The 26,105-nt window shown below is 39.6% G+C and overlaps 1 protein-coding gene across 2 annotated transcripts in view; it reads right to left on the bottom strand.

Moving 5' to 3' along the window:
• Positions 1-16,886, bottom strand: part of UNC5C (unc-5 netrin receptor C) — a 396,852-nt gene extending 379,966 nt beyond the window's left edge. The window contains exon 1 of one of the 2 annotated variants that reach the window (XM_067736918.1): positions 15,795-16,886. In XM_067736918.1, coding sequence (XP_067593019.1) covers positions 15,795-15,918 — 124 coding nt within the window. In that variant the 5' untranslated portion in view covers positions 15,919-16,886. The remainder of the gene's footprint in view (positions 1-15,794) is intronic. The other variant, XM_067736920.1, reaches the window with a different exon arrangement.
• Between the last annotated feature and the right edge of the window lie 9,219 nt (positions 16,887-26,105).

Raw genomic sequence — 26,105 nt, 5'->3', positions numbered from 1 at the left:
AACAAACAAGATTATTTAATGACACAGTAAACTAAAAAATATAGTACTGAAAATTGTTTATAGCTGAAAGCATTTTCTATGCCCACTGTTTTCAAAATAGTTGTTACTTAAGCAACAGTACACTTTCATTTTATAAATGCACACTAGAAAACTTTTTTCAAGCAAAACTATGATCTGCACTTTTTTCCCCTTTCCCTTCATATACTTCATAATTAACATGTGTATACCTATGAGAAACTATGAGTTCAGCTACAGTTTGTTCATGAACTAATCCATTAGAATAATACCTTATTAAATGAAAGTGTCAATCACAACATATACATTTAACAGTCTGGTATCTAATTTCTCTTTTTGCCTATATTATAACATGTCTCTTGCACATATAAGAACTTTAACTTTGCTTGGAAATTTCAGTTTAATTTAATAAATCTTGCTTCCACCTTAGGATCAGTAAATGCTTTGCTATATTAAAATTTCTAAGATAAATGAAGGTTGTTTCCATTCCTCTAGGAAAAGTTTAAATTAGCAAAAAGTAAAGAATTTGCCCCATACACAAAAATAAACTCAAAATGGATTAGAGACCTAAGTGTAAGACCAGATGCTATAAAACTCCTAGAGGAAAACATAGGAAGAACACTCTTTGACATAAATCACAGCAAGATTTTTTTGATCCACCTCCTAGAGTAATGGAAATAAAAACAAAAATAAACAAATGGGACCTAATGAAACTTAAAAGTTTTTGCAAAGCAAAGGAAACTACAAACAAGATGAAAAGACAGCCCTCAGAATGGGAGAAAATATTTGCAAATGGATCAATGGACAAAGGGTTAATCTCCAAAATATATAAACAGCTTATGCAGCTCAATATTAAAAAAACAAAAAACCCAGTCCAAAAATGGGCAGAAGACCTAAATAGACATTTCTCCATAGAAGACATACAGATGGCCAAGAAGCACATGAAAAGCTGCTCAACATCACTAATTATTAGAGAAATGCAAATCAAAACTACAATGAGGTATCGCCTCACACCAGTTAGAATGGGCATCATCAGAAATCTACAAACAGCAAATACTGGAGAGGGTGTGAGGAAACGGAACCCTCTTGCACTGTTGGTAGGAATGTAAACTGGTGCAGCCACTATGGAGAACAGTGTAGAGGTTCCTTAATAAACTAAAAATAGAATTAGACCCAGCAATCCCACTACTGGGCATATACCCAGAGAAAACCATAATTCAAAAAGACACATGCACCCCAGTGTTCACTGCAGCACTATTTACAATAGCCAGCTCATGGAAGCAACCTAAATGCCCATCAACAGGCAAATGGATAAAGAAGATGTGGTACATATATACAATGGAATATTACTCAGCCATAAAAAGGAACGAAATTGGGTCATTTGTAGAGACGTGGACGGATCTAGAGACTGTCATACAGAGTGAAGTAAGTCAGAAAGAGAAAAACAAATATCGTATATTAACACATATGTGTGGAACCTAGAAAAATGTGCAGATGAACCGGTTTGCAGGGCAGAAACAGAGACACAGATGTAGAGAACAAACATATGGAAACCAAGGGCAGAAAGCGGTGGGGGTGGGGGGGTGGGGGGGGTGGGATGAATTGGGAGATTGGGATTGACATGTATACACTGATGTGTATAAAATAGATAACTAATAAGAACCTGCTGTATAAAAAAATTTTTAATTAAATTAAATTCAAAAAAAAAAGAATTTGCCAATTGTTTTTTCCAGTCTTTGTACTTATATTTGTCTTTATAAGTATAGCCAATGTATAGTAGAGAAAAATATAAACTGATTATTTCCTTAACATTTATTAGATACCAGTTTTAATGGAATATATTCTACCTTCAGAATCTAGCATAGGAAAAAAAATCATCTAAAACTTGTCCATAAAACCAAACACACCTGTGTTGAGTTTCCACATAGTTTTAATGCACAACTAAAATCTGATAATTTAACAGGGTATTTTTAAATGTGATTTTTAAATCTACCAATTCCTTTTTAAGTATTTCACCTTTGGCAACATGCTTTTGTTGGTTCACGTGATGTTCTTCCACCTGATGGTACCCCCAATTGAGTGCAATCCTCTCATTCTTGTGATAGATTCAATTATTTTCATAATGGTGCCAAGTGAAAGTTGTTGTATGGTGTATAGACTTACATAATGAAAATACAACAGCAACAGCAATGACAGTCGCTAATGGCATTAAGCGCTTATCTGGTGCCAGGCACTGCTCTCAATTCTTCACTTTTGATAACCCTGTTAATCCCCACAATTCTGTGATGTTAATAGTATTATGATTCTGACATTCTACTTACAAATGTGGAGTGATGCTAAGAGATTTTAAACTTGTACGCAATTTTCAAGCTTAGAGTTTAGCACAGTTTATTCACTTTTACCAAAAGACTTATTTATATAAAGGTTGCATTAGTATTTCCCTAGCATAGTTCAAGAATACTCTTGATTATAAACAACTGATTTGATTGATTCATTTTTTTCAATGCATTTTGATTAATTTCCTATACCAGGAAATTATCAGACCCACACATACGTGCATGTATCTAATACGTTTTAATTCCCTAACAGTCAAAGAAATGTTAAACAGAAAAAAAGAAAAAAGAAGTGATCTAAACCATTCACTATTCTAAACACAGCCATAAAATCACAGTAAAAAATAGACATTATTAAAGATTATTTTAAGAAAAGTTTTCCAAGCATAAATGAATGAATTTAGCACCAAACCAAACTATATATTGTGTTCACTCAAAATTTTTAAAAATGTAATTCTTTACCCAAAAAAAGATACACTGTAAAACTTGCAAGAAAGTAACAGTATATTAACATTGCAGGGTAATGTTTTTCTAAAAACTGTTCCAAACTCTAATGTAATAATTGTCTTATTTCAATCAGTCTAGCATCATCTTGTAATTTTCAACATAATTCAATTTCACAACACTCGTTCATAGATGCGTACAAATTTACTGTGCGGCCAAATATTATGGCATTCTCTTTTCTTCCCGCAATAGATTTATGCAACAGAAAAGGAAAAACATACGGGAAATAGTCACTTTTAACAGATGTCTTAGTTTGAAAAAACTTAAGTCAGTTTAGAATTAAAAATCAAAGCCCACTGGTTGAACTGAGGCATATTTGCATCTGTTATTAATGTTTGAGTTACATACTAAAGACAAGATTATTCATCAGTCCCTCATGCAATATGTTAGTAAATGGGATTTTGGTTAGGAATTTAATTGCATAAAGTCTGTCTCTAGAAGCTTCCAATTCATTCAAAATAAGCCTTTACAGTGGCCTGAACTGAATTAAAACAGTTACCAACACCAAAGAGAACTTCTTGATTTTATTATGAAATGCTTGTATGAAAATCTGTGAACATAAAAGGGAGATCTCTGCCACCCCATTGTGATTAAACAGTAGTCCTTTTCTTCTTTTTTCCTTTTCCTTTCTTTTTCTTTTTCCCCCCTTTTCAAGCAACGCAGGGTTATGTGAGGTATTTTTTTAATCATGTAAAGAAAACTGAGTTAACTTTAAAACAAAAATAAACAAAAAATGTGATATCTCAGGTTAGACTTATAAATAAATTCTCAGGTTAGAATGATAAATAATTCTGAGTACTACAAAGTGTGATGAGAATTCGAGTGACCATTCTGAAAATATGCACGAAGCTTATACCCAAGTGATTAGGGTCATAAGCTTAAGCAGAGCTCCCCACTGTTGCCTATACAGGGTTTTACTAATGGTCTGATAATGGGGAGGGGTGGTCAGCATGGAGGTTCTCGTAGTACTTTATAGTGGTGTGAGTACAACAGTCACTCATTAATTACTGCCCTCTTGTCAGCTCACACACTAGATTACTGAGCAACCCTCACTGTCTTCACAATGGTCTCATAGTTACAGAACACTGTCTTAGAGAATTCTTTAAGAGGAGTTATTCAAAATTCTTGGATTCTACTATAAATTTGCAGTAAAACTTCCTGTGTTTCAGAGTATTCAAATGGAGATTGGGAAATATTCAAAGGATGGAAAAACAGGATGGGGGAAGAATATCAACAGTTCAACCTCTAATTTCATTGTAGGCAGCATTAATAAATCATATTGCTTAAAAATAGTACCACAGTAATCACCTTAAAGGTATTAACACACATGAAGTTATATCTCTGTTTTCACCTTTTCACTCGTTTTCCTTTCTCAATCCCCTTTTACCGCCTCTCCCCACTTCCCTGCCATTTACACACATATCACGGTCTAAGGAGAGGGCTCCCTGTTGTTTCAAAATACACTGCGATACTAAACTCTGAGGCTGACAGTAAAAAGTCACTTCACTTCAAATGAGCATCTCTAAGTAGTGCACATTAATATGCGCTTCTATGGAAACAACTCTTTCTGGATTTCAGCTTAAGCTTCTCCATATGATTTTTCTCAAAGGCTCCCTTTTAAAACCATCACTACCATTTATTATCTTCTTGTTATATAGACTGTTACTTTTGTTTCATCACAAATCTCTGCCTGCTTATTAGCAGCCCTGCCACTACTATCAGATGACATTTGTTTTACTTAATGCATGTAGTTTTAGAAAAAAATTATGGAACTGCTATTACTGCATTATATGAAAAAATTCCAAGGTACATTTAGCTGACACTGCATCAGCTGCTATTTAAACTGGGCTTAGCTAATGGACTTTTAATGTCAGCAGGGTTACGTGCAGTTACTGGCTATTAGCAGAAATGGCTCCTTTCTATAAAAATCACTTTTCCTCAAGTGTGTTGTTTGAACATTCCTTTCCCTAATTTAGTGACTGTCACTGAATGCAAAACAAACTCAAGGACTGTGGAATCCACTCTTATCTTTAAGACCCTCTTTTTAACCTTGCCATTCAGCATTCAACAGGAAACCTCTCTCATGAGCATTTAGACTTGCAGTCAGAAAACTTTGTGGAACATTATTATTACCTTGCTCTTCTTAACAGAGTATTACATATTTTCTTATGAAAACCCCATATCATCCATGAACATATGATATGTAAGACAGAGAACACAGGAAACAATTCCCTGCACACTAGAATTTATTGCATCTTTTAAAATCCTAGCTCATAAATGCCAAGTGATGTGGAAACATATGGCAATAATTAACATTTACATACTGATGTGTCATGTAAATATATATTAATCTGCATTTAATATAATATTAAAAATAAGCAAGAAAGTACATTATCCCTCTACGTGTAATTAAATTTTTTATATTCTTTCATTAGTAACAACCTTTCTCTTCCCCCCTCAACTAACTTTATCTTTATTCATTTAAATCAAGGTATCAATGGATGTAATGGAGACATCTGGAAATCAAGCCACCTGTATGGCACCTGAGGGACTCCAAGAAAATTAAACATTCTGCAGCCTGGAAACATAACTCCATTTTATTAACTCCATTTTATTTTTTATAAAAAAAAATTATTCAAATCATCACCGAATTCAGGGAAAAACAACACAACTGACTTTGCCTTCAATCAGCCCGATCCTAAGAGGTCACCTCAGGCAGGGTGCTTACTAGGGTAAACTTTGTCTCTCCTGAAGAGGGGGTTCCCACATGTAAATGAAGGACTTTACTCATGCACACAGGATAGCTGACCTCCTTTGGTCAAAAAATTATAGTCTACTGTGTAGGAAAATACAGAAGTTCTTCTCCACGTGTTTGAAATAAGCCAGTGAACGTGGAGATCCCCCAATCTCTGTCATCTGGAGGACAGGAAGAAATTGTTTCTATCAGATAAGCCACCACATGAATGAGGCAGAGGTATCTCTACTGTATGCTATTGTAAACAACTTAGCTACTGGTCGACAACAAGGCACTTTTTCCAGAAAAGAATATAATTTTGCAGTGAGAAACCAGTGATGAAACCTGATTCCGTATTCAATGACTACTTATGAATTTTTTTTATTAAAAGTTTGTTTTCATTTCTTTGATAGGTTTTGCTGTTTTTTAAGGATATTGCCAAGGCTGTTTGAAAATAAACTCTCCTAAAACAAAAAGTTACACACACACACAATTTGTGCAAGCATATGTGTGTGTGTGTGTGTGTGTATATATATATACACACATATATATATATGCTCACAGAGAATTACTGAACTATATATGTCTACTTCTTATAACTCTTTACTCCATTTCTGCTTGGAAATACCCTGCTAGGAAATAATTCCATAGTTATTTAATTTGATTAAAAAATATGTAGATCTTTCATGTGATCATCATTTCTAATAAATCCAATAAACTGATTACCCCCATCCCTATTGGGAAAACATATCTATTGTTAAAATATTTTCTAGCCATCTTTCTTCTCTATTTTTTCATCAGGTTATAGTAAGTAAGCTCTAACTTTCTTCACTGTGGGGGGGGGGTGTGTGTGTGTGTATAACAAAAATAAACATATTTTGATCAATATATAAGAGAAAGATATTGGCAACATTTCCTAAAAATGTAATTATATTAAAGATAAAACTCCATTTAAGCAAATTCTTTTCTGGGACAACTGTCCCTAATAACTCCCATATAATCCTAAGAATGCTTTTCAATTTCTGATGTACAGGTGAGATTTAACTTACAACGCTGACAGTATTAATGACACTGTTTAAGAGTAGGTGAGGAAATATCAATGCATTTTATAAAGACCTTTGAAGGACGCTGTGTATCAGTATACCACTGATTTAAGTGTAGATTTCTCAAACAAGTACATCCTACTCAAACAGGTTCAAGTAAACTCCAAACGTAACTTCTTTCAAAAATACATCTTTTAAATACTTTAGAAACTCGTTTGCTCTGTTAATTGAAGTAGGTGTGTATCAAGACTCTATTTACATAAAGGTTCAAGTCAGAGTGCCCGTTGAATAATATTATGATGAAATACTGATCTTAGGTCTCTATTCCGATAGCACAAGCAATAAATCATTTGAACATGCCTGTTTTTCCTCAGGTTCTGAGAGCAGTTTCTGAAATGGGCTTCTGTTTTCCACCAAGTTGCATGCTCTGTGGGTGATGGCTGTAGTAGGTTGGGAGGAAAATGTCTTAGGCTCTTTCAATCCTTGAATTTGATCCTTAACACATTTTTAAAGCTTATACCGTCTCATCACCTTATGGAGATACAGAAGGAAGAAGGAAAGTTGCTAAAGAAAAGGACAGGTAACGTAATTACTGTTTTATTTAGAATGACTCCAAGATTGCTGCTTGCCAAACTTGCCTCTTTCCACTGGGTGGCTACAATGTGGATACTTGGCAACCTCTTTATTCAACGGAAGATAAAATATATCATTTTCCCTTAGCAAAAGCTAAATTCAAATGTCAACATATTTCACACAGACATAATGCTTAAAGTGAAATTACCATTATTTACTATGTCTTTCCAATCATAAAGTTTTTGTTGTGGTAGTAATCTGGTTATTTGTTTGGTTTGGATCAGGGATAACACAGGTCTTTGACAATCACATATAATAAAACAGCAACAGTGCTTTTTTCACTGACTGTCACTTTTTGTTCCTGTAAAAGTTAGAGAATACCATTTGTTAAAGTGTAGTCTTTGATCTAGATCTTGAAATAATGTTTTTAGGTTCTTGAAATTCCAGAAAGATATTAGAATCATCTAAAATATTCAATTTGAATACAAAAAATGAACTTGCAAATTCATAGAGACTAGAATAGTCCCAAACTGTTCCCCTTTACTTTTATCTGATACATGAACATATTTCACTATGCCTGTACTTTATAAGAGGATATTATTACACCACATGCCCTATCATATTGCACTAAACTTTTATTGTCTAAGAGAATATATATTATGCACTATTTTAAAATAATTACTTTTCTGTACAAATGGTATAATTTACTTCTTTACTGCTCTTTCATATTTTATATTAGGCAAACTAATTTTCTTGAATTTTGAATCCATTTCTATTCATAGATATATTTACCCTTATAACTGGGCTACAGATGCATTTTAATGTGCAAGCACTAATGTGTTTTTACTGGAAATGAATGTTCATACAAAAGGGTTTTATTCTGAACAGAGAAAAAAAGAGAAGACAATAAATTACATTTGAGTTCAGTCAGTCCATGATTAAATAATCAATTAAGACATTGACTAAAACTGAGAAATGTTAGCATTCATCAATAAACTTGTTTAATGTGCTGAGGGAGTTTCTGTTGTTTAACATCCTCAGTTAGAAGAAGAGATAATACACGTTCATCTACATGAGGCGTTTTTATGGCTCTCATAATTGCTGAGAAATGAATCTAGCCACAGGACCCAAATGACAATGATTAATGAAGATAAAACCCTTATCCTCACAACATTTTAAAATAAATAAGACTGGAAACTCTGGAGTTAAATTTGATTTATCAGTATCACCTGTTAACATGATTATCTGGTGCCCTCACATTTTAAGTAAGAACTGTAACAGGCACATCAATGAAATGAAGTCTCACCTGTCTCCTCTCTCTCTCTCTCTCTCATTCCACTCCCACACTGGCAATGAGACATGGTTAGTTATTTAATTAGAAGAGGGCAGTCCCCAAACATTGGAGTTTTCAGATGTTAGACTTATACTTTTGCCACGCAAAGCACTTTTGAATCACTGCTCACTGCTCATAAAATGTATACTGACATAAGGACAAATATCTGCATATTTGGCATTTTCAAAGCTACAGCTCACTTTCCAAATTAACTTCAATTTAATGTCACAGTAACTTTAACACTATGTGTAGAAGGCTAGATATGTTTTAAGTACCTGGAGATACTCTTCTGTGTCTTTCAAAACCTCATTATATAAACCTAAGGGAGCAACTTTTTTGGAGGCAGGAATACTCAAAGTGAGAAACCACATTAAAACTTCAACTCAAAACTCGTTTTTAATTATAAAAGTATAACAATATTTTCTAACATTTTGTTTATAAATCATCCAAATATTTGCAACAGAATATATTGGGTTGGCCAAAAAGTTCCTTCAGGTTTTTCTGTAAGATGTTACGGAAAACCCAAAGGAACTTTGTGGCCAGCCCAATATGTTTTGGGTTATCATGAAAAGGCAGAAATTCTTCTGAGAGTTCTAATCAGGTAGAGAAGAGGAAAAAAAAAGATACTATTTTTGATCTTGTTAGCTCATAAAATTATTACTATAAAGTTTTTAAAATTAAAATCTCCACAAATTTAGAGATTATAATATTTAAAATAAGAGAAACTATAAATTTTTAAATTATTGGATTTCTTCTTAAAAACTAGAAAAAAGGAGACAGTAGATCTATTAATATTGCTCAAGGCAAACTTACGGTACTTCAAAAAAGTCACATAAAACACAGCACTGAGTTTCTGTGAGTTTCTGTTCTAGTTTAAACATCCTTGAACTAAGTGAATGATACTGGAACAATATCCAAGGTCTCAGATTCATGGAGCTCTCTTCCACAAATATATAAGCAGTAACAAAACCAAATACAATCTGAAATCAAAGAAGCGCCTATACATTGCTTTAAGGAGCTAGGTTAAGAAAGAAAAAGAATGAGAAATGTGGGGCTTTGTAACTGCAGACCAGGCAATCCAAAAATAAAAGCAGAATGAAAATACTGTAAGAGAAAGATGTGTCTTAACTCTAAATAACATAAAACTCCCACAAATGTCTAGTTTTATCTTAAATTCTGCTAGAAAACAACATTTATACCAAGCATAAGGGAATTCCCTCACTATCCAGTGGTTAGGGCCCAGTGCTCTCACTGCCAGGGCCCCGAGTTACATCCCCGGTCGGGAAACTAAGATCCTGAAAGCTGCGTAGCTCGACCAAAAAAAAAAAAAAAAAAAAAAAATACACCAAACATGAAAAAAATACGAATAACCATTAAACAAATGGAAGTAATTACATGTGACACTTTCAAAATATATATTACCTAGATTATTCATGTTGTTCTAAATTATGATGCTGAAACTTTCTATTGCAAATATAATTTGAATATATGAAAGTCCTGGTGAATTTGCTTTGCCTTCAAGTCAACCTATTTTTCTATACAGTAAGTCCCCCACATATGAACCTTCAAGCTGAGAACTTTTCAAAGATGCGAACGTGCATTCGCATGTCCAATCGCGTAAGTTATTCACGTGCCTGGTGTACACTGTCACGTGCATGCATCCTCTACAAGTGGTTGTGCTTTTGTGTACTTTACTGTACAGTACTGTATAGAGTACAGTAGTACAATATCCTTATTTCAAGCCCAGGATGTCCAGAAGCAAGCGTAAAAGCAGCGGTGATGTAGCTGGTACTACTGTACTTTACAAGGTACCATACTGTAAAAGTAAAAATGTTTTCTTTATTTTTTGTGTTTGTTCATTTTTTTAATGTACTATTTGTGTGAAAAGTATTATAAACCTATTACACTACAGTACTATATAGCCTATTATGTTAGTTGGGTACCTTGGCTAACTTTGTTGGACTTAATGACTGCACTCTTGGAACAGAACTCAGTATATATGAGACTTACTCTATTTTTTTGTGTTGTTTTATCATGTATTGAATTATGCTCGTTAGACACACTTGTGTCTTTTTTTTTTTAAGAAAAACAATCCACATTTGCATAAAGGGCTGGTTTTCTCAGAACCATTATCTGAAAACATGGAACTTGCATTTTTTTTTCATAAAAGTGTTTATGGATTTATGCAGTTATCTTTCAACATTCATTGTAAAGATAGAAAGTCAAGAGTGGAGGTTGTAGCCAGGGCTTAACAGGCTCTGACTTAAAATGGCATTTTTAGAACTGGTATTAGGTTAATTTTCCCAGATAGTGCAGAAAGGAAGAAATGCGGCAATGAAAAGAGAGAGCTTCCCACAGGCCGTTCAAAGAACCACACCATGTCCAGGAGTTTGCAGTACTTTGGAGCATCTCCTCAGACAGCTCCATTTGTTGCTTTGGGGGAAGCAGTGTCTGCAGCAATCCCTCTACTCTGAGTTCAAAATTATTGACCTTTAATTTCTTTAACTTCTAGATTTCTTTGCCCATGGTTTACAGAGTTGGAAGCCAAAGAATTCTGCTCTACATACTTTAGATGTATTAATTCATTCAACCCTAATATGACTTACAGTATATCTTATCCTCATTTTATATCCGAGGAAACTGAGGCACGGAGATGCTAAGTAACTAACCAATGGCCACACAGCTAGGAGGTGGTGGAGGCAGCATTATGAGGCAGTGGTAACCACTAAACTACCAGGGAGGATGGTCACACACCACTAACAGTCTCTAGCATGTGGCTCCCCAAAGCCAGACCGATTATATATTAAATCTAAGTAAGATTTAATAAGACAGTTACAATGCAAACTCAGCTTTAAGAACAACCCACTTCCAACCAAACTGCCACCCTTAAGTTTCTCTGCACAGAAATCATGGAAGTCCTGCTACCACTCACACTACAACCCTAGCTAGTCCTATGTTTACTAACATTGGATGCTTAAATCCAGAAGATACTATACCTATTCCCACTGTTATATTTCAGAAAGTAAATTATAATTCTATGCTTGTAAGTCAGTCTTCCTCGAAGGGTGAAACTGTCTCCTCAACTCTGTGTCCCTAACAAATAGCATACAGTGTGGGACATAATAAATGCACAATAATTGTTCAGAACTTTACTTCTAAATAGCATACACTATCCAAATGAGCTAATGGGTTTCTAATTCGTGGGGATGCGAACAGGTTTGTTTTTAACTGCCACAAACACCAAAGTCAAACTAAAAAAGATATAGGCTAAAAGAGCAAGGGAAGAGCACTGCCTCAATCCCCACCCCACAAGCGTCCCCATTATCTCCATGAAGTGGTTGCAGCCTGTAATTTTAATGTTTCTTCTCAGAGTGACTCCCTCTGCTGCTCCAGCAAAGCCATGACCTAAATCAGAAAAGTGCTAAACGCAGTTAAGGCACTCTGGCTATTTGCACTAATTGGAGAACCCAGCATACATTAGAGAACAGTTATTTTTAAGTCTCAACAATAATTCTAAGAAAGCTAAGAAAGTTTATTTAGGACAGCTCGGTGCCTCCTTCAGGTCCTCAGGGGGGTTGCTCAAAAAAGGATCAGTATGTATTCTGATCAGGACAACCAGACTACAATGGGAGATGCTCTAGGACCCTGTCTTGTTGAATTTGGAATCCCCAGTATCCAGAACACAGAAGGCCAGGAAGTCAATAAATGTTAACAATTTTGTGGTTCCTCATTCTCTGCAAGTACTTGAAAAGTTTGCTCTCTGAAGTCTTTTAAGTATTCCCTAAGCTAGAATACATGAAATTATTGTTCTAAACAAAGGTAAACTAGCCTACTTTTCCTTACTGCAAATTCCAAACGCGAATTTATGAATTTACTCTGCTCCTAAAATAGAAAAATATATGGTATACTTGTCATGAAATTCAATCTTTCATGCCAATTGTCTATTTGTACCACACCAATATGCATAAATGCACGAAAGTAATTTTTACTCTTTTCTCAGAAGAAGTATATTATTTTAAAAACATTACAAATTATCTTACAATAATAGAGAATTATCCCAATATAATTAGAATCTTCAGTAATTTCCTGTTCTGAGTTTGGTGGTGTTAACACTCATAACACTAGTTGGTGCTAGATAAGCGGAATATCAATGCTGTGTAAATCCAGAAATAAAATGCATTTATAAAACAGGAGGGCACTAATTCTGAAGCAAACTGATCAAGTGCACACGCGTGCACACACACACACACACACACGCGCGCGCGCGCCTTTTCCTGGTAAAATCTTTCATTCTTGAAAGTCAGAAACACCACAAATTCCCTGGAGCTAGGAATTCCCAGCAGTCCTGAATGAAACAATTAGAACATAGCCAGATAGGAGAAAGCTGTTGCCTAAAGTCTAGAGAACCTCCCAAGGACCTGTTTAAAATGACTGATGTCTTTCTTCAAATCACACTTACAAAATGAAGTACACTCACAAATAACACCCATTCTGCTTTTTTATCTTAAACACCTGTTATTTTCTTGGCTCTCTCTGAAGAGACACATATTTCCTAAAACTTCCAATTTTCTAGTATCTTTCCAACAACAGAATAAAAACCTTTTCCACTGTGTAAAGTGCTTAAATTAACTTTCTCATCTTAACTGCATACATACTTCCATCCATAAAAAATAGTTTATTCCCATCTTTAAGTCCTCAGCACAAGGAAATCATACCTTGAGGAAGCAACAGCATCTTTGATTTACCTAGTGATCTAGTCCGAAGAGAGAGGAGAAAGGAGAAGACATTAGAAGGAAAGGAAGGTCTGACTATCAGAGAATTATAGGAGTGTGACTCTGAGAAGAAAGTGTATGTATTAGTAGTTCAATAGTAAACAGGCTAGGGGAATGGAATAGAGTGATAGTGATAGAAGCTGAAAGTAGGGTTTGGTGCTTTCTACATTTTTGATACCTAACACACAACACAGGAATAGCTGGTATCCTGCAACATGGAGGAAAACAAAGATTAAAGTGGCGGAATAGTGTCTCTCAAAGACCACAGATTCAAACATAAATAGTTTGCTCACCAGGAACTGAAAGAAAAAAACTATACTAAACGGAGAAGAACAGCAGTGAAATGCACACACCCAAAAGAATACATTTAATTATTCCACTTAAGATCAGAAGAGTAGGTTCAATCCTCAATCTCTGGCTTGCCTGGTCTATAAGATGAAAAAAGTGTAAGTGGCAAACGCTCAGTCTGTCCTGACTGTCTTTTCTTTTCAGCTCTTCTCCCTTCTTCTTTCAATATTAATCCACTCACAATCTCCTGTCTAATGATCTTTATTGATCCTTTTTCCTACCCAGTCTTTTTAATTTGGCTGTAGGAAGCTCTCGGCAGGGATCCTATGTCTCCTACTTGGCATCTTTGGGGACTTTAACTTGTCCTTTTCCCAAACAGTTCTCTCACCGCCTGGTCCCCCTCCCACTCGCACCCTATAGCTTAGTCCTTTGTGCGACCAATAACAGCAGGCGAGTTCCACAGGGAGTCACGCGGTTGATTCCACAACAATTCATCAGGTTGCTCCCTTCAACTTCCAAACACCCCCTCTAAGCACCCTCAGCAGCCGTCCTGAGAACTTCTCCCAATTTCAAGAAACCTGCAATAAGTTTATGATTCTCAGGGGAGACTCCTTTGTAAAATGGACAGGCAGATGAGCTTTAGACATATGACTGAGAAAACCAGGGCCAAACCTCGGGGATGGGAGGCATTTGGCAAGAAGGGAAGGAAGGATTTATGAGCGTGGCTACTTGGCGAGGCAGCAGGACAATTTACTCCCGAAGTAGCTGTGGCTAATCCGCAGAGCCTCGCTGATCACGTACCTCCGACCCGGAACACACTAGCCTACGCTCAGCGCCCCCCTCCGCCTCCAACGCCCTGGTCCCCAGCGCCTCCGCAGATCTGAGGGGGATGCTGTCGGTAACCTCCGGAGTGTCTGAGCATCTCCGGGGAGTTGAGGCTATCGCCGCACCTCCTCTGCTTTCCAACTTTAGAGCGAGTGTAACCGAGAGGATGGGATGCCTGGATTACCTCCGAACGCTGCAAAAGCCTCCTCCATCCCTCGCACGCCCATCACAAGGAAGAGCTGAGCTCCCTCCCCTGTGCCAGCGACCGCCACAAAACTGGGCGGTTAAGACCCAGGTGGGCCCTCGGCTTGTCCAGAAGGTGGCGGGGGCACTGGGGACCCAGACGACCCGAGAGAGACCCCGGAGAGGGGCGCCTGGGCTCCTTCCTCGCAGTCTCCCTTCCACTCAGCTTCCCGGGCTCGGAAGGCTGGGATTTGCCTCTATCACCTCACCCTCGGAGGGCGAGAAGGAAACTAGGCAGCCAGCCCCCGGGCCTCCCCTTCTCCCTTACCCACCCGCAACTCCTGGCCGAGCTTCTCCCCCATCCCGGTTTTGCCCAGAGCCCCGGACACTTATTTTCAAGCTCAGACGCATCAAATTAAAATGTCAGAGTTATAAAGTGGCCGGTTAACCCGGGGAGTTTCGGCTTTGGTTTGAACGACCAGTCCGTTTCCTCTAGAGCCGGGGGGGGGGGGGGGGGGGGGGGAGGCGGCGGCAGGGGAGGTACGTTTCTCCGTCGCCAGCTGGGAGGGAGAGCCGGAGAGGAGAGGGTAAGAGGGCGGAGGAGGCGCGCACACCCCGGGGCCTGCTGCGGGCTGCGGCGCGCGGGTCCGGGGGCGCCGCGAGTCTCCGCAGCGCCCCGAGCAGCAGCCGAGGGCCACCGGCGCCAGCGGGTCCTCGGCCGCCACGGACACGTTTCCGTAGCGGAGCGCCCTTCGGCGTGTGGCGCTCAGAGACTCAGCGAGGATCCGGCAACCCCCGACGTGGCACAGCGCGGGGAGCCTCTGCGCGTCACGGGGCCTCTACTGCAGGCCACGCAGCCACCCGCGCCCAGAGTCTCTCCAAACCTCGCTGTGCGCAAGGTACAACAACGTGTGAGCGTGCAGCAGAAAGTGCAAGAGACACATGCCCGGAGACAGACGTGGGTCCGACACCCCGCGCGTCCGGGCCCATCCGTGCCCATCTCGGAAGACAGATTCAAAATCATCCTAACCAAAGCTTCTTGACTAGTTGGGAAAGTAGAATTTAAAGTGGTTTCCAGTTGAGGGAGACGAGGCGGGTTAAGGAAGCCAGGGGAAGTGGGGAGGAGGAAAGGAAGAAGGAGGGAAGGAAGAAGCGAAGGGAGGTGGCGCGGAGCTCGGCGGACCCCCTTACCTTGAGCGGCCGAGCCGGTGCCGCTGGCGCTGAGCAGGGCCAGGGCAGGTAGCACGAGCATCTGCAGCACGTATCCCAGCCCCAGTCCGCAGCGGGCCGCTGTCGCCCGCAGACCTTTCCTCATCGTCGACAGAGGTGCGCCGGGGGGAGGCACACACGGAGGAGCGCCGACAGCGGAGAGCCCCACCGGGCAGCAGCGGAATCCGTGCACCGCGAAGCTGTCTGAAGGAGTAACGACGACCGAGCGCCACACTCCACCTTCTCCAAGGGCAGGGGCCAAAAGAGGGTGGAGAGGAGTCGCTGAGGAGGAGTTTGGAGGTCCCGCTTTCCCTGTGCCTGCTAACAGGCGGCTCCGTGAGCGGCGGCTCTGCCCCCACTTGGGAAGTCCGGGAAGGCGCAGGGCGGCCACCTCGCCGCTCCCCTCAGCAGCGGGAGCAGCCGCAGCTCCGCCGCGCGCCGAGCCCGAACTGTTCCCCGGGTCCCCTCGCCTGTGCCGAACACACACAGGCACGCGGGGCGGGGGGCGGGGGGCGGGCGGAGGGAGAGGAAGAGAGAGCAAGAGGAGGAGGGAGCGGAGGGTGGGAGTTGTGCACAGTGAGGCGCTCCCGGCTCCAGTCTCGGGGTTCTCACGCGGGCGGAGAGACTTCCCGGCTGCGGCTGCTGGGTGGCCGAAGAGGGTCACCTAGTAGTGCGGGGCGCACAGGCGCGCCGAGGGGTTCGCCCAGGAGGCGTGGAGGGCCCAGCCCAACTCCGCTGGGATGTGAGAGGCGGCGGGAGCGCGCCCGCCCGCCCGCATTAGGGAAACGAGGACTGCGGGAGCGGCGTGCCCGGAGCCGGAGGTGGAGAGCGGCTGTTGGTTTCTCTGCGGAAGCTGAGGCGAGAGCGACCTGAGGAACGAAGCGTATTGGGAGCGTGGGAGCGCGCCGGCCTCACGCCGTGCGCCAGACCCGGACTTCGAGAGCGCAGCGGGCGCGCCCCGAGCCCCTTGGCTGTGTCCAGTCTGCCGCCTCCCAGCTCCTCCACGGCGCCGCCAGAGCCTGAGCCAGACTCGCCGGGACTGGACTCGCTCTAAGACTTCGGGTCTTGCGGTTGATTAGGCGGGGGTGGGGGCGGGTGGGGGTGGGGTCGGGCTCGAGCTGAAGTCCTGCGGGGCCGGGAAGAAGGCATGAAGCTTTTGCAGAGCCCCAGCCCGCGGCAGTCTTGGAGTGGTCAGTGCCACTCAGACTGCTTTATGCTCTGGGTGCCTATGACTCCTCTGTAGTGGAACCGAAACCAAAAGCTCAAGGAAAACTCATTCTTCAACAGAGCTTTATTTTCGTGCACCTTGGTGGCTGGCAAGGTTGAGTATGTAAAGAGTGGTGAGATGAAACCGGAGAAACTCCCAGAAACGATGCACAACAAAATTTGTAGATACTCACTTAAAGTGATGGTGGAACCTATGACATGTTTTCCAGATTCCTAACGGTGTGTGTGTAAGGACTCAAACTGCAGTGCGTTTTTATTATTTTTCCTCAGGAAAGAATTGCCTGGGTAGCTAAGTCGTGGATCCCTGTTGTAATGGTGAAGGGGAAATGTAATAATGGGTGGATAAAATAAGGAAAGGCTGGACAAAAGGAAAGTGGATGGATGGAAAGTCCAATACACATTGGCACACTGACCTTCCAGGAAGAAGAAAACCACTTCCCAAGATTATTACATTTCTAAACTAATATTAAATAATATATCAGAGAAATTTTAAGCTCTTGGTGCCAAGGGGGCAATGTGTAAACACACACACAGGCAGGAAGCTTGTGGTCTCATCTTGGCTGTGGTCCTAACTCATTCTGTCATCCTGGACAGGTCAGGTGAACTGCATGTCTCAGTTTCTCCATCTGTGAAATATTTTATTAGATAGTTTCAAAGTTAACCTCCATCTAAACCTCTAGCCAATAAGACCTGTCTTGGATGAGTCTGGTAGATCTGAAAAGGTCATTCTTGGCAGAGACATTGACAAATCTGGCCACTTCTCATTTCTGTGGAGGCACAGCCTGCCCTGCTAAAACCACTTCTCCCTCTTCAGCTTCGCTACACCAAGATACCAGGATGTTTTGGTAAGAAGGTCAGAAGTTCCTGTGTCAGACTGTCTGAGCTTAATTCTTAGCATTTCGTATTACTAGCTGACCGACATTGAAAAATAAAGCTTGATGCTTCAGTTTCTTAATCTGTAAGATGGGTCTATTTGCAGTAGCTATCTTCTAGGTTTTTGTGAGAGATAAATGAGTTAAACATGTGTGAAGTGCCTGACACATAAAATTGTTAGCTCCTGTTCTTATTTTTGAGGAAAGATTCCCATCAGCTGCATGCTGGCTAGACCAGTGCTGTCCAACAGAACGTTCTGCAGTGAGAAACATATTTGTATCTATGCTTTCCAAAATGGTAGTCATTAGACACATGTGGCTATTGAGCACTTGCAATGTGACTAGTGTGAATTGGGAATTTTCATGTAATTAATTAATTTTAATTGCCACATGGCTAGGGGCTACCATGTTGGACAGTGCAGCTCGGCCACTTATAATATGTCATTTATTTTGAGGATGGCATCAATAGAAAGGGTTCTGTTTATATTTCATACCTGTCCTTACAATTTTTTCCAAGAAGGACAGCAGCTTAAATACTAAGAAACCCTCACGTATACTCACTCTATTAATATCTAAAATTTGTTTATTCATTTGCAATTTTATTGGTTATCTTTTCCAACTAGAATTTAACTCTTTAAGGCAGAGACTTTGCCTTGTTCACCATTTCAGCCCCAGCTCCAAACACAGAACCCAATGTAGAGTTAGTGCTCAGTCAGTATTGGTTGATTGATTGCTAGAAAAGCTCAGTAGAGAAGAATCCTCAAAGTCTAGTTAGTTAAATAGAATTAAATTGTTACATAATTCTATTTGGGTTATTGAAGTGCTCAATGACAGACACTGCATAAAATTAATGCTTTGAAAGAAAGAGTAAGAGACAAGGGGAAAAGTAGTTCAATACTGAAATTCAGTCTATAGAGAGCAGGAGAATGTTTTGAGAAATAGTATGTAGAGATGAGGTGGGAAAGAGAGGGAAGAGTTAGTGCACAAGAACAAGGACAGAAAAAGTACCAGCAAATCAATCAGCTTTACCAAACAGGTGACTTTTCTGAAATCTGTAATTGCAGATGGAACTTGCCTTGTGTATCAACATCCTGCCTAGTTTTTTTTTTTATGGAAGAGAGAATGCAGTGTTTCATAGGCCTCTGAGCTAGAACTGCTAACTTACCTCACTTAGATCTGGGCTCACGTGTCACTACTTAGAGATTCCTTCTCTGACCAATTTACCTAAAATAGCACCTACCATATCACCCTCAACAGCATATACCTGCTCTGATTTTCCATATAGTACTTATTTTATAAAAAACATATGCTTATGTTCAAGTATACATAGATGTATGTATGTACATGTATGTGTATAGGTATATGTATATCTGTTGAATACTCTCCAAAAGAATGTATGCTTCTCAAGGGGAGGAATTTTTTTCTTAACACTTTCGCTGGTCTATACCCAGAACCTAGAAAACTGCCTGGCTCGTAATAGTTGGTCAATAAACATTTCTTGAACATTGAATGGATGAATGAGAGCCAATGGATCTTAAAACTAAGTCCTCAATTAAAACTTCTTTTATTTCCCCCAAGACAAATTTTCAAATTATGAATAGGGTTTTCTAGTCATTGGCTAAAATCATATTGGGGCAAATTTTCACAAAAATGAATTTAACTATGACTTTTTCAGGATTGGAATACTGCAGGTGTTTAAGGAACAGACATGAAATTCATCTCATTTTGAAAAATAAAAAGCTTCATTTAAATCCATGTACAAGGGCTTCCTTTTTCTTGGCTGCAGTGAGTGGAGAATTAGCTCTGAGATAATAAACACCAGTGACAGGTGCTAATGGGAATTAAACATGCAAATCCCTGCATATCCCTCCAGAAATCTACACCTAGAAAAGTATGCTATTTAGCATGTAGGCTGCTTAGTTATAGTATTATTTACTCTAAACTAGTATGGAAAAAGTTTCCAGCTTAAGGCTTAAGACATAAAAAACAGTGAAAATTTATTTTAATTATAGAAATATTTTCTTTCATTTTATCTCATATGTTTGATTCCCCATTTTTTGTCTTTTTATATATTTTTAAAAATAAATCATATCAGAGATATTATTAACTGGCAACATATAAGAAGGAGGATTTTAGTGAATATAAAGAGGATAGTGATGAGGAAACTCACTTAGGAGTTGGCGGTTCATAGGCCTCAGGTAAAATTACTGATAGACATCAACTGAGGAGAGCCACATGGTCCAGATTCAATTGATTCAATGCCCATTCTCTGCCTCAGCCCACAGAAGGAAATTTGGCCTGCCATAAACCCATACACTCTGGGGCTTTATATTAATTGTATTAGACAAGACCCTTTAGGTTGCAAGTGAGGGAAACCCAACTCAAACCACCTTAAGCAAAAAAGATAATTTATTGCTGTACATAACTCAAAAGACATAGATAGGGCTTCCCTGGTGGCGCAGTGATTGAGAGTCCGCCTGCCGATGCAGGGGACATGGGTTCGTGCCCCGGTCCGGGAAGATCCCACCTGCCGCGGAGCGGCTGGGCCCGTGAGTCATGGCCGCTGAGCCTGCGTGTCCGGAGCCTGTGCTCCGCAACGGGAGAGGCCACAACAGTGAGAGGCCCACGTACCGCAAAAAGAAAAAAAAAAAGACATAGATAAAAATATCTACGTTAATAATGGCTAGTGTTTATTGGTCACACACTGTGTGTCAGGCACTGTGCTAGGCTTTTTACGTGTCCTATCTCAGTTAATCCTCAAAATGAAGATTAAATTAAAGTACTATTATTATCTCCATTTTATACATGAGGAAACAGAGGGCTTAAGTAACTTTGCCCAATCTGATTTCAGGGATCATGTTCTAGATCCAAGAACTTAAATACCACCACTTACAGGACTTAGTCCCTCCCCAGTTCCCCCTAGTCTCTTAGTTCTGCTCTCCTCTGTTTTCACAAACCCATGGTGTCCACACTGGGATGTCTGGCAGCTCCAGGTTTATAGTGTCTTTAGCATTATCAGTCTCAGCAAAAAGAGCACTCTCATTCCCATCTAGCGGACAAAATACCAGAATCATGACCCTGGCTTATCCTGGGACACATACCCAAACCTGAGCCAATCACCGTGGCCAGGTGATTAGAATATACTGAGTGGCAAGGCCTGGATCATGTGCCAATTTTTGGGACCTGGAAACTTGGATTGACAGCAGGGAGAAGGGGTTCCCGAGAAGAAAATCAATATACTGAGAAGGAATAAGTAATATGAAAGAACAGATGCCAAGAAAATGGATGTAGGGCAGACAAAATAACTCTGCCTATTCTGTGGTGTGGAAGGGGAGAATGAGTTCTTCTTCAAGCTTGAGTTTTGTCCCATAACACATCACTGCACCAAATGAAGAGCTGAAGGACAGCTCCTAGTAGATTGCTTTTTCCATTAATTGGGAAAATTGAGTACTATTCAATTCAGTTCCATTCGGTTCAAAACAATTCAATTAAGTTCAAGTCAACTCAATTCAATTCAATTCAGAAAACTTTCACTCAGCCCCTGTTACACTGAGGCTCCATTCCAGGATCCCTGGCAAAGAACACTCATCAGTAAGGGTCCTCGTGCACCAAGGGTTTACAGTCTAACAGATAATATAGATGAATAAACAAAAGGATTTCACATAAATACAAAAATAAGGTGGAAATATAAAGATATGAGAAAATCTTAACTAGGGGAATCTGAGAAGAAAATTACTCAGAAGGAAGACTTAAGCACTTGTGTATCAGTAATGATAAGCTTAACACAAAAGGTGTATTCATCTCAAACAATAAGAAATCTGGGAGTGGGCACCTCAGAGCCACTTTGGACTAAAAGCAGCTCAGTTATGCTCTTTTCATGGCTTGGCTCCGTGTTCCACAATGTGTGACTTACATTCTCACAGTTTCTTGACGGCTTTTCCGCCTCCAGGCATCATGGTCCACTTCCCAGGCAGGAAGAAGAAGGAACAACAGGCCCTAGGGGATACAGCCAGCATAGCTGCCTTCCAAATCACATTTCTGGAACTTCTCAGCCCAAGAAGTTTGCATTTTCTCAATGGCCTGTCAAATGACCCTCCTAGACCAGTCATGTGTAGTGAATAAGGAAAAGGGTGCTGTGAACGCTGGCTCGATCATCTATGTTGGAGACAATTTTATTGGAGAGAAAGGACAAGACAAAGGCACAAAGAGAAAAACATGAAGACAGAAGATGACAGTTTATTTAGAGAATTGTAAGTAGATGGAAAGTCATTTTTCTGTTTTTAGTTGAGTAAAAGGGAGGAAGTGTTTTCTATCATGCTGGGAAATAAAAGGATGAAACAGACTGTATTCTTCAGTCCACTAGAGATTATTTTTGAAAATTTAGGAGGTGTGTAGCCCTGAGATAGCATCTTCTCCTCAAGGATTTTATAACTGAGGTGTAGAGATAATATTTACAAAAAAGAAGAAATAAAACAAAAAAAGGAAAGGTAACATAAAAGATTGAAAAGAGAAAGGAGAGAGAGAAAGGAGGAAGTAAGGATGCAAGGAACAAAGGAAGGAAGAAAGGCAAAAGGAAAAGTAGGAAGAGAATAAAAACAAGAAATAAAGGAAGAGAAAGAAATTCCAGGGTGATTTCTGCATTTGTGCAGCAGGCTGTAACTGCTGTAAGAGGGAGAAAACAATGAAAGACCCAATAAAAATTAGAAGAAAACTAATAGAATATGTAATTTAGAATATTACTGGGTATAGATATTATAACTTCTTGCTGACTGGAGCCCTTCAAAGACTTCATTTTATTTTAAATTTATCTGCCAAACTGGACCACAGTTGTTTTTTTTTCATGCTACAGATTGAAGAAATGAGATACTTTATGGAATGGTGGGAAGATTCTGAATCAGGAAATACAGATTTAAGTCTCCATTTATCTAAGTTATTTACTCAGATATTCCTGCAACTTCTTTGCACTTTAATTTCTTTGTTATAAAAACCAGAAACAATATGAACACATAAAGTGCCCTGAAGATGAAATGTGTGTGAAGGTGCTTTGTAATGTGTTTGTACTTAGGACATTATTATGATATGTTCTGTATTGTCCATAGTACTTAACTTGCATAATCATCTAAGGAATAACATTAGTGATGTGGCTCTCCATACATGAATTATACCTTCTAAGTGTAACCCTGGAGCTATTCTCAGTATCTTCCTCACTTGTTCTCACATCACCTATTCCATTACTAAAATCCAGTTTTACTCCTGATAGGTCTTGGAGACCTATCCCATTATCTACAACACCACAGCCACACAATATATTGGCATGTTTTCAGTGATCTCTCGTAGTTACTTCCTCAGTAGCTAGTCTGCCCTCACACCCCAATCCATCGTCTCCACACACCCCAGAATGACCTTATAAAATGCCAATCCTGTCATTTGACTGTCCCCAAAACCTGTCCATTGATTCCTCATCGTCTTAGGCCCCCTTTCTCAAAGTCCATTACAGGAAACTCCTGTCCTTAAAAAAGGAGTTCTGGAGTAAGCATATCGTGCTAGATTGCATTATTCCAGATTTTTACTCCTTTTCTGTTAATAGATTTGCCTTTTGCCTTTGAAGTCCCACCCACCACAGTGGGATGGACTTCTCTGCCTTACTGATGGCAGCTTAGCCATGGGACTGCCTTTTGCCAATGAATGTGGGCAGATGCTACAGAGTGCCAGTTCCTTCCGTTGCATACTTCTACTCATTTTGATGTGCTCCTGCCACTAGTCATGAGAAGAACATTTCCCAGGTAGCCACTCAGAGTGAGTGAAAGACTCATGAAGAGATGTGTAGCCTGGAGCCTGGTGCCTGCATCCAGCCCAGCTTAACTGAGTGGTAGCAGACCCAGTGACCCATGAGCAAGAAATTACAAACAAAAACAAGCTTGTTGAGTTCAGCTACCAAGTTCTGGGGTGATTTTTTTATGCAGCGGTATCATAGCAAGAAGTACCTGATATGCATAGTGTGAGAAATCATGTCCTCAGATTAAGTTAAAGATAAATCAGATGGTAATCTCCCCTGTGGTGCTAATAAGCTAGTAGAAAATAAGACGGAATAGAGAACTAAATAGGGTGACCCTGAGAAGTGCAGCAGGAAGGTATGGAAACATAGCTATGGTAGGTGAGAGGAAAGAGGACTTCAAATTGAAATGACTTAAATGAGAGCACATTAGGCCTAGGCCTTGAAAAATAAATAGAATTTGTGAAGTTGGAAAGGTTAGCGTTTCAGGCAGAAGAAACTACTGGGGCAAAAGCAGGAAAGAAGGGTAGAGCGTGGATGTCAAATACTGAGTGGCTTTGTCTGGAGTCCAGAAAGCATTACGCTTAATGTAATTACTAAGTATCTTTTTTTTTTTTTTTTTTTTTTTTTTTTGCGGTACGCGGGCCTCTCACTGCCGTGGCCTCTCCCGCCGCGGAGCAACAGGCTCCGGATGCGCAGGCTCAGCAGCCATGGCTCACGGGCCCAGCCGCTCCGCGGCACGCGGGACCTTCCCGGACCGGGGCACGAACCCGCGTCCCCTGCATTGGCAGGCGGACTCCCAACAACTGCGCCACCAGGGAAACCCACTAATTATCATTTTTAAAAAATTCTTACAGTTAACATTTTTGAACTCTCAGTAGTCTGACATCTTATATATATATTCATTTGATACACACTACAATACTCTATATGAAGTAGGTATTATTAGTACCCTCACTTCAAGGATGAATAAGGAAGTCACGGCTTAGAGGAGTTGAGTAACTAGCGTACCTAAATTAGTGTCACATTGGGATCTGAACTTAAGTTTGTCTGGATACAGACAAATACAGCAAGGTAAATTTGGACAGGAAGGTAGGGCTAATTTTTGAAAGGCTCTTTGTAGTTTGCTAAGTGGTCTATCCTACATCATGAATATACTAGAAAGGTACCAAAGGGCTTTGGGCAATGAGATACTATCATGACCAAGTCTTGTATTAATGTGAAAAATGACTTAAAGTGGGAGGAAAAGTCATGGAGTCTTTTCTAATAATTAAGATGAAAAGCAGTGAAAGCCTTAACATAACAAGTAGCAAACAGAAAAATGGGACATTCAGTTGGGATGGTGGGTTACTAATTCCAGAACGCAGGGTGACAAATTTATATCATTAAATATTCATGATATAATTAAGAATAAACTATGTAATCCCCCAAAGCTACTTGCAACAGTAAACTATCCTCAACTTAATTAAAGGCATTAAAGAATTAGAAATAAGATTTAAAGGGTGAGAGGGTCACATTAATTTCCTAGGACTACTTGGGACTTGAAGTGGTTTGTTCAAGCAATATTGCAATGATTCACTAAGATTTTGATTATATAACAAGAGTTTTTTCATAGTCCCTAATACTGTGACTGGCACAGAAAATGTAATTGATAGACATTTAAAGAATAAATGGATAACAATTATAAGAAACTTTTAAAATATATAAATTAAATCAGTTATTATATACTAGAGATTTTTACTTTCAATTTTTTCCCGAATTTATTTGTGAGTTCACTGTTACAAATGTGTTGTGCTTTATTTTACAGAAACGTAACATAAATTATAATCTAGACTTCAGCCCACAAAATCACGTTCATCATGCATAATTATATGGAAAACAATGATATTACAGCATATGCAATTTTACCAAAAATTTTTAAAAATAATTTATAATTAAATCAGACAAAAAGCAAGACATTTGATCTTTGTGCTTATGGTATAAATAAAGAAGAATGAGGAAAAAAAGGTAAATATTATTGAGATTCCTAAGTTTATTTCATGATATTTCCAATAATGCTCAACAATGAAGCCATTTTTTTCTACTTCATGTTTAATTTCAGTTGGAAATAGGGACATTTTATTTTCTTTAACAGAGATGTTGCACTAGTGTTAACTAGCCTCATGTTGATCATAGTTGTTTTTTGTTTATTTTTTGGTTAACAGTTTTCATTACAAGGAGCAAAGAAGGTAAAGAAGGAATACTTCTTTTTTCTGATAAAATTGAGGAAAACAAATGAAAAATTCAGGGAAAGAAAGAAGGAGTAAAATAATTAAAGTGAGAATTTTCCAGAGGTATTTTAAACAGAACTGTGTGAAACAAGTTAAAAAGCCTGAGATGAATAGTGAGGAAGCAAGAATGGTTCAGATGATTACCCACACG

Source organism: Pseudorca crassidens, chromosome 4, assembly GCF_039906515.1.
Source record: "Pseudorca crassidens isolate mPseCra1 chromosome 4, mPseCra1.hap1, whole genome shotgun sequence".
Classification (NCBI taxonomy): Eukaryota; Metazoa; Chordata; class Mammalia; order Artiodactyla; family Delphinidae; genus Pseudorca; species Pseudorca crassidens.
The sequence above is the reverse complement of the archived record's forward strand: the minus strand, read 5'-3'. Positions and strand labels throughout refer to the sequence as shown.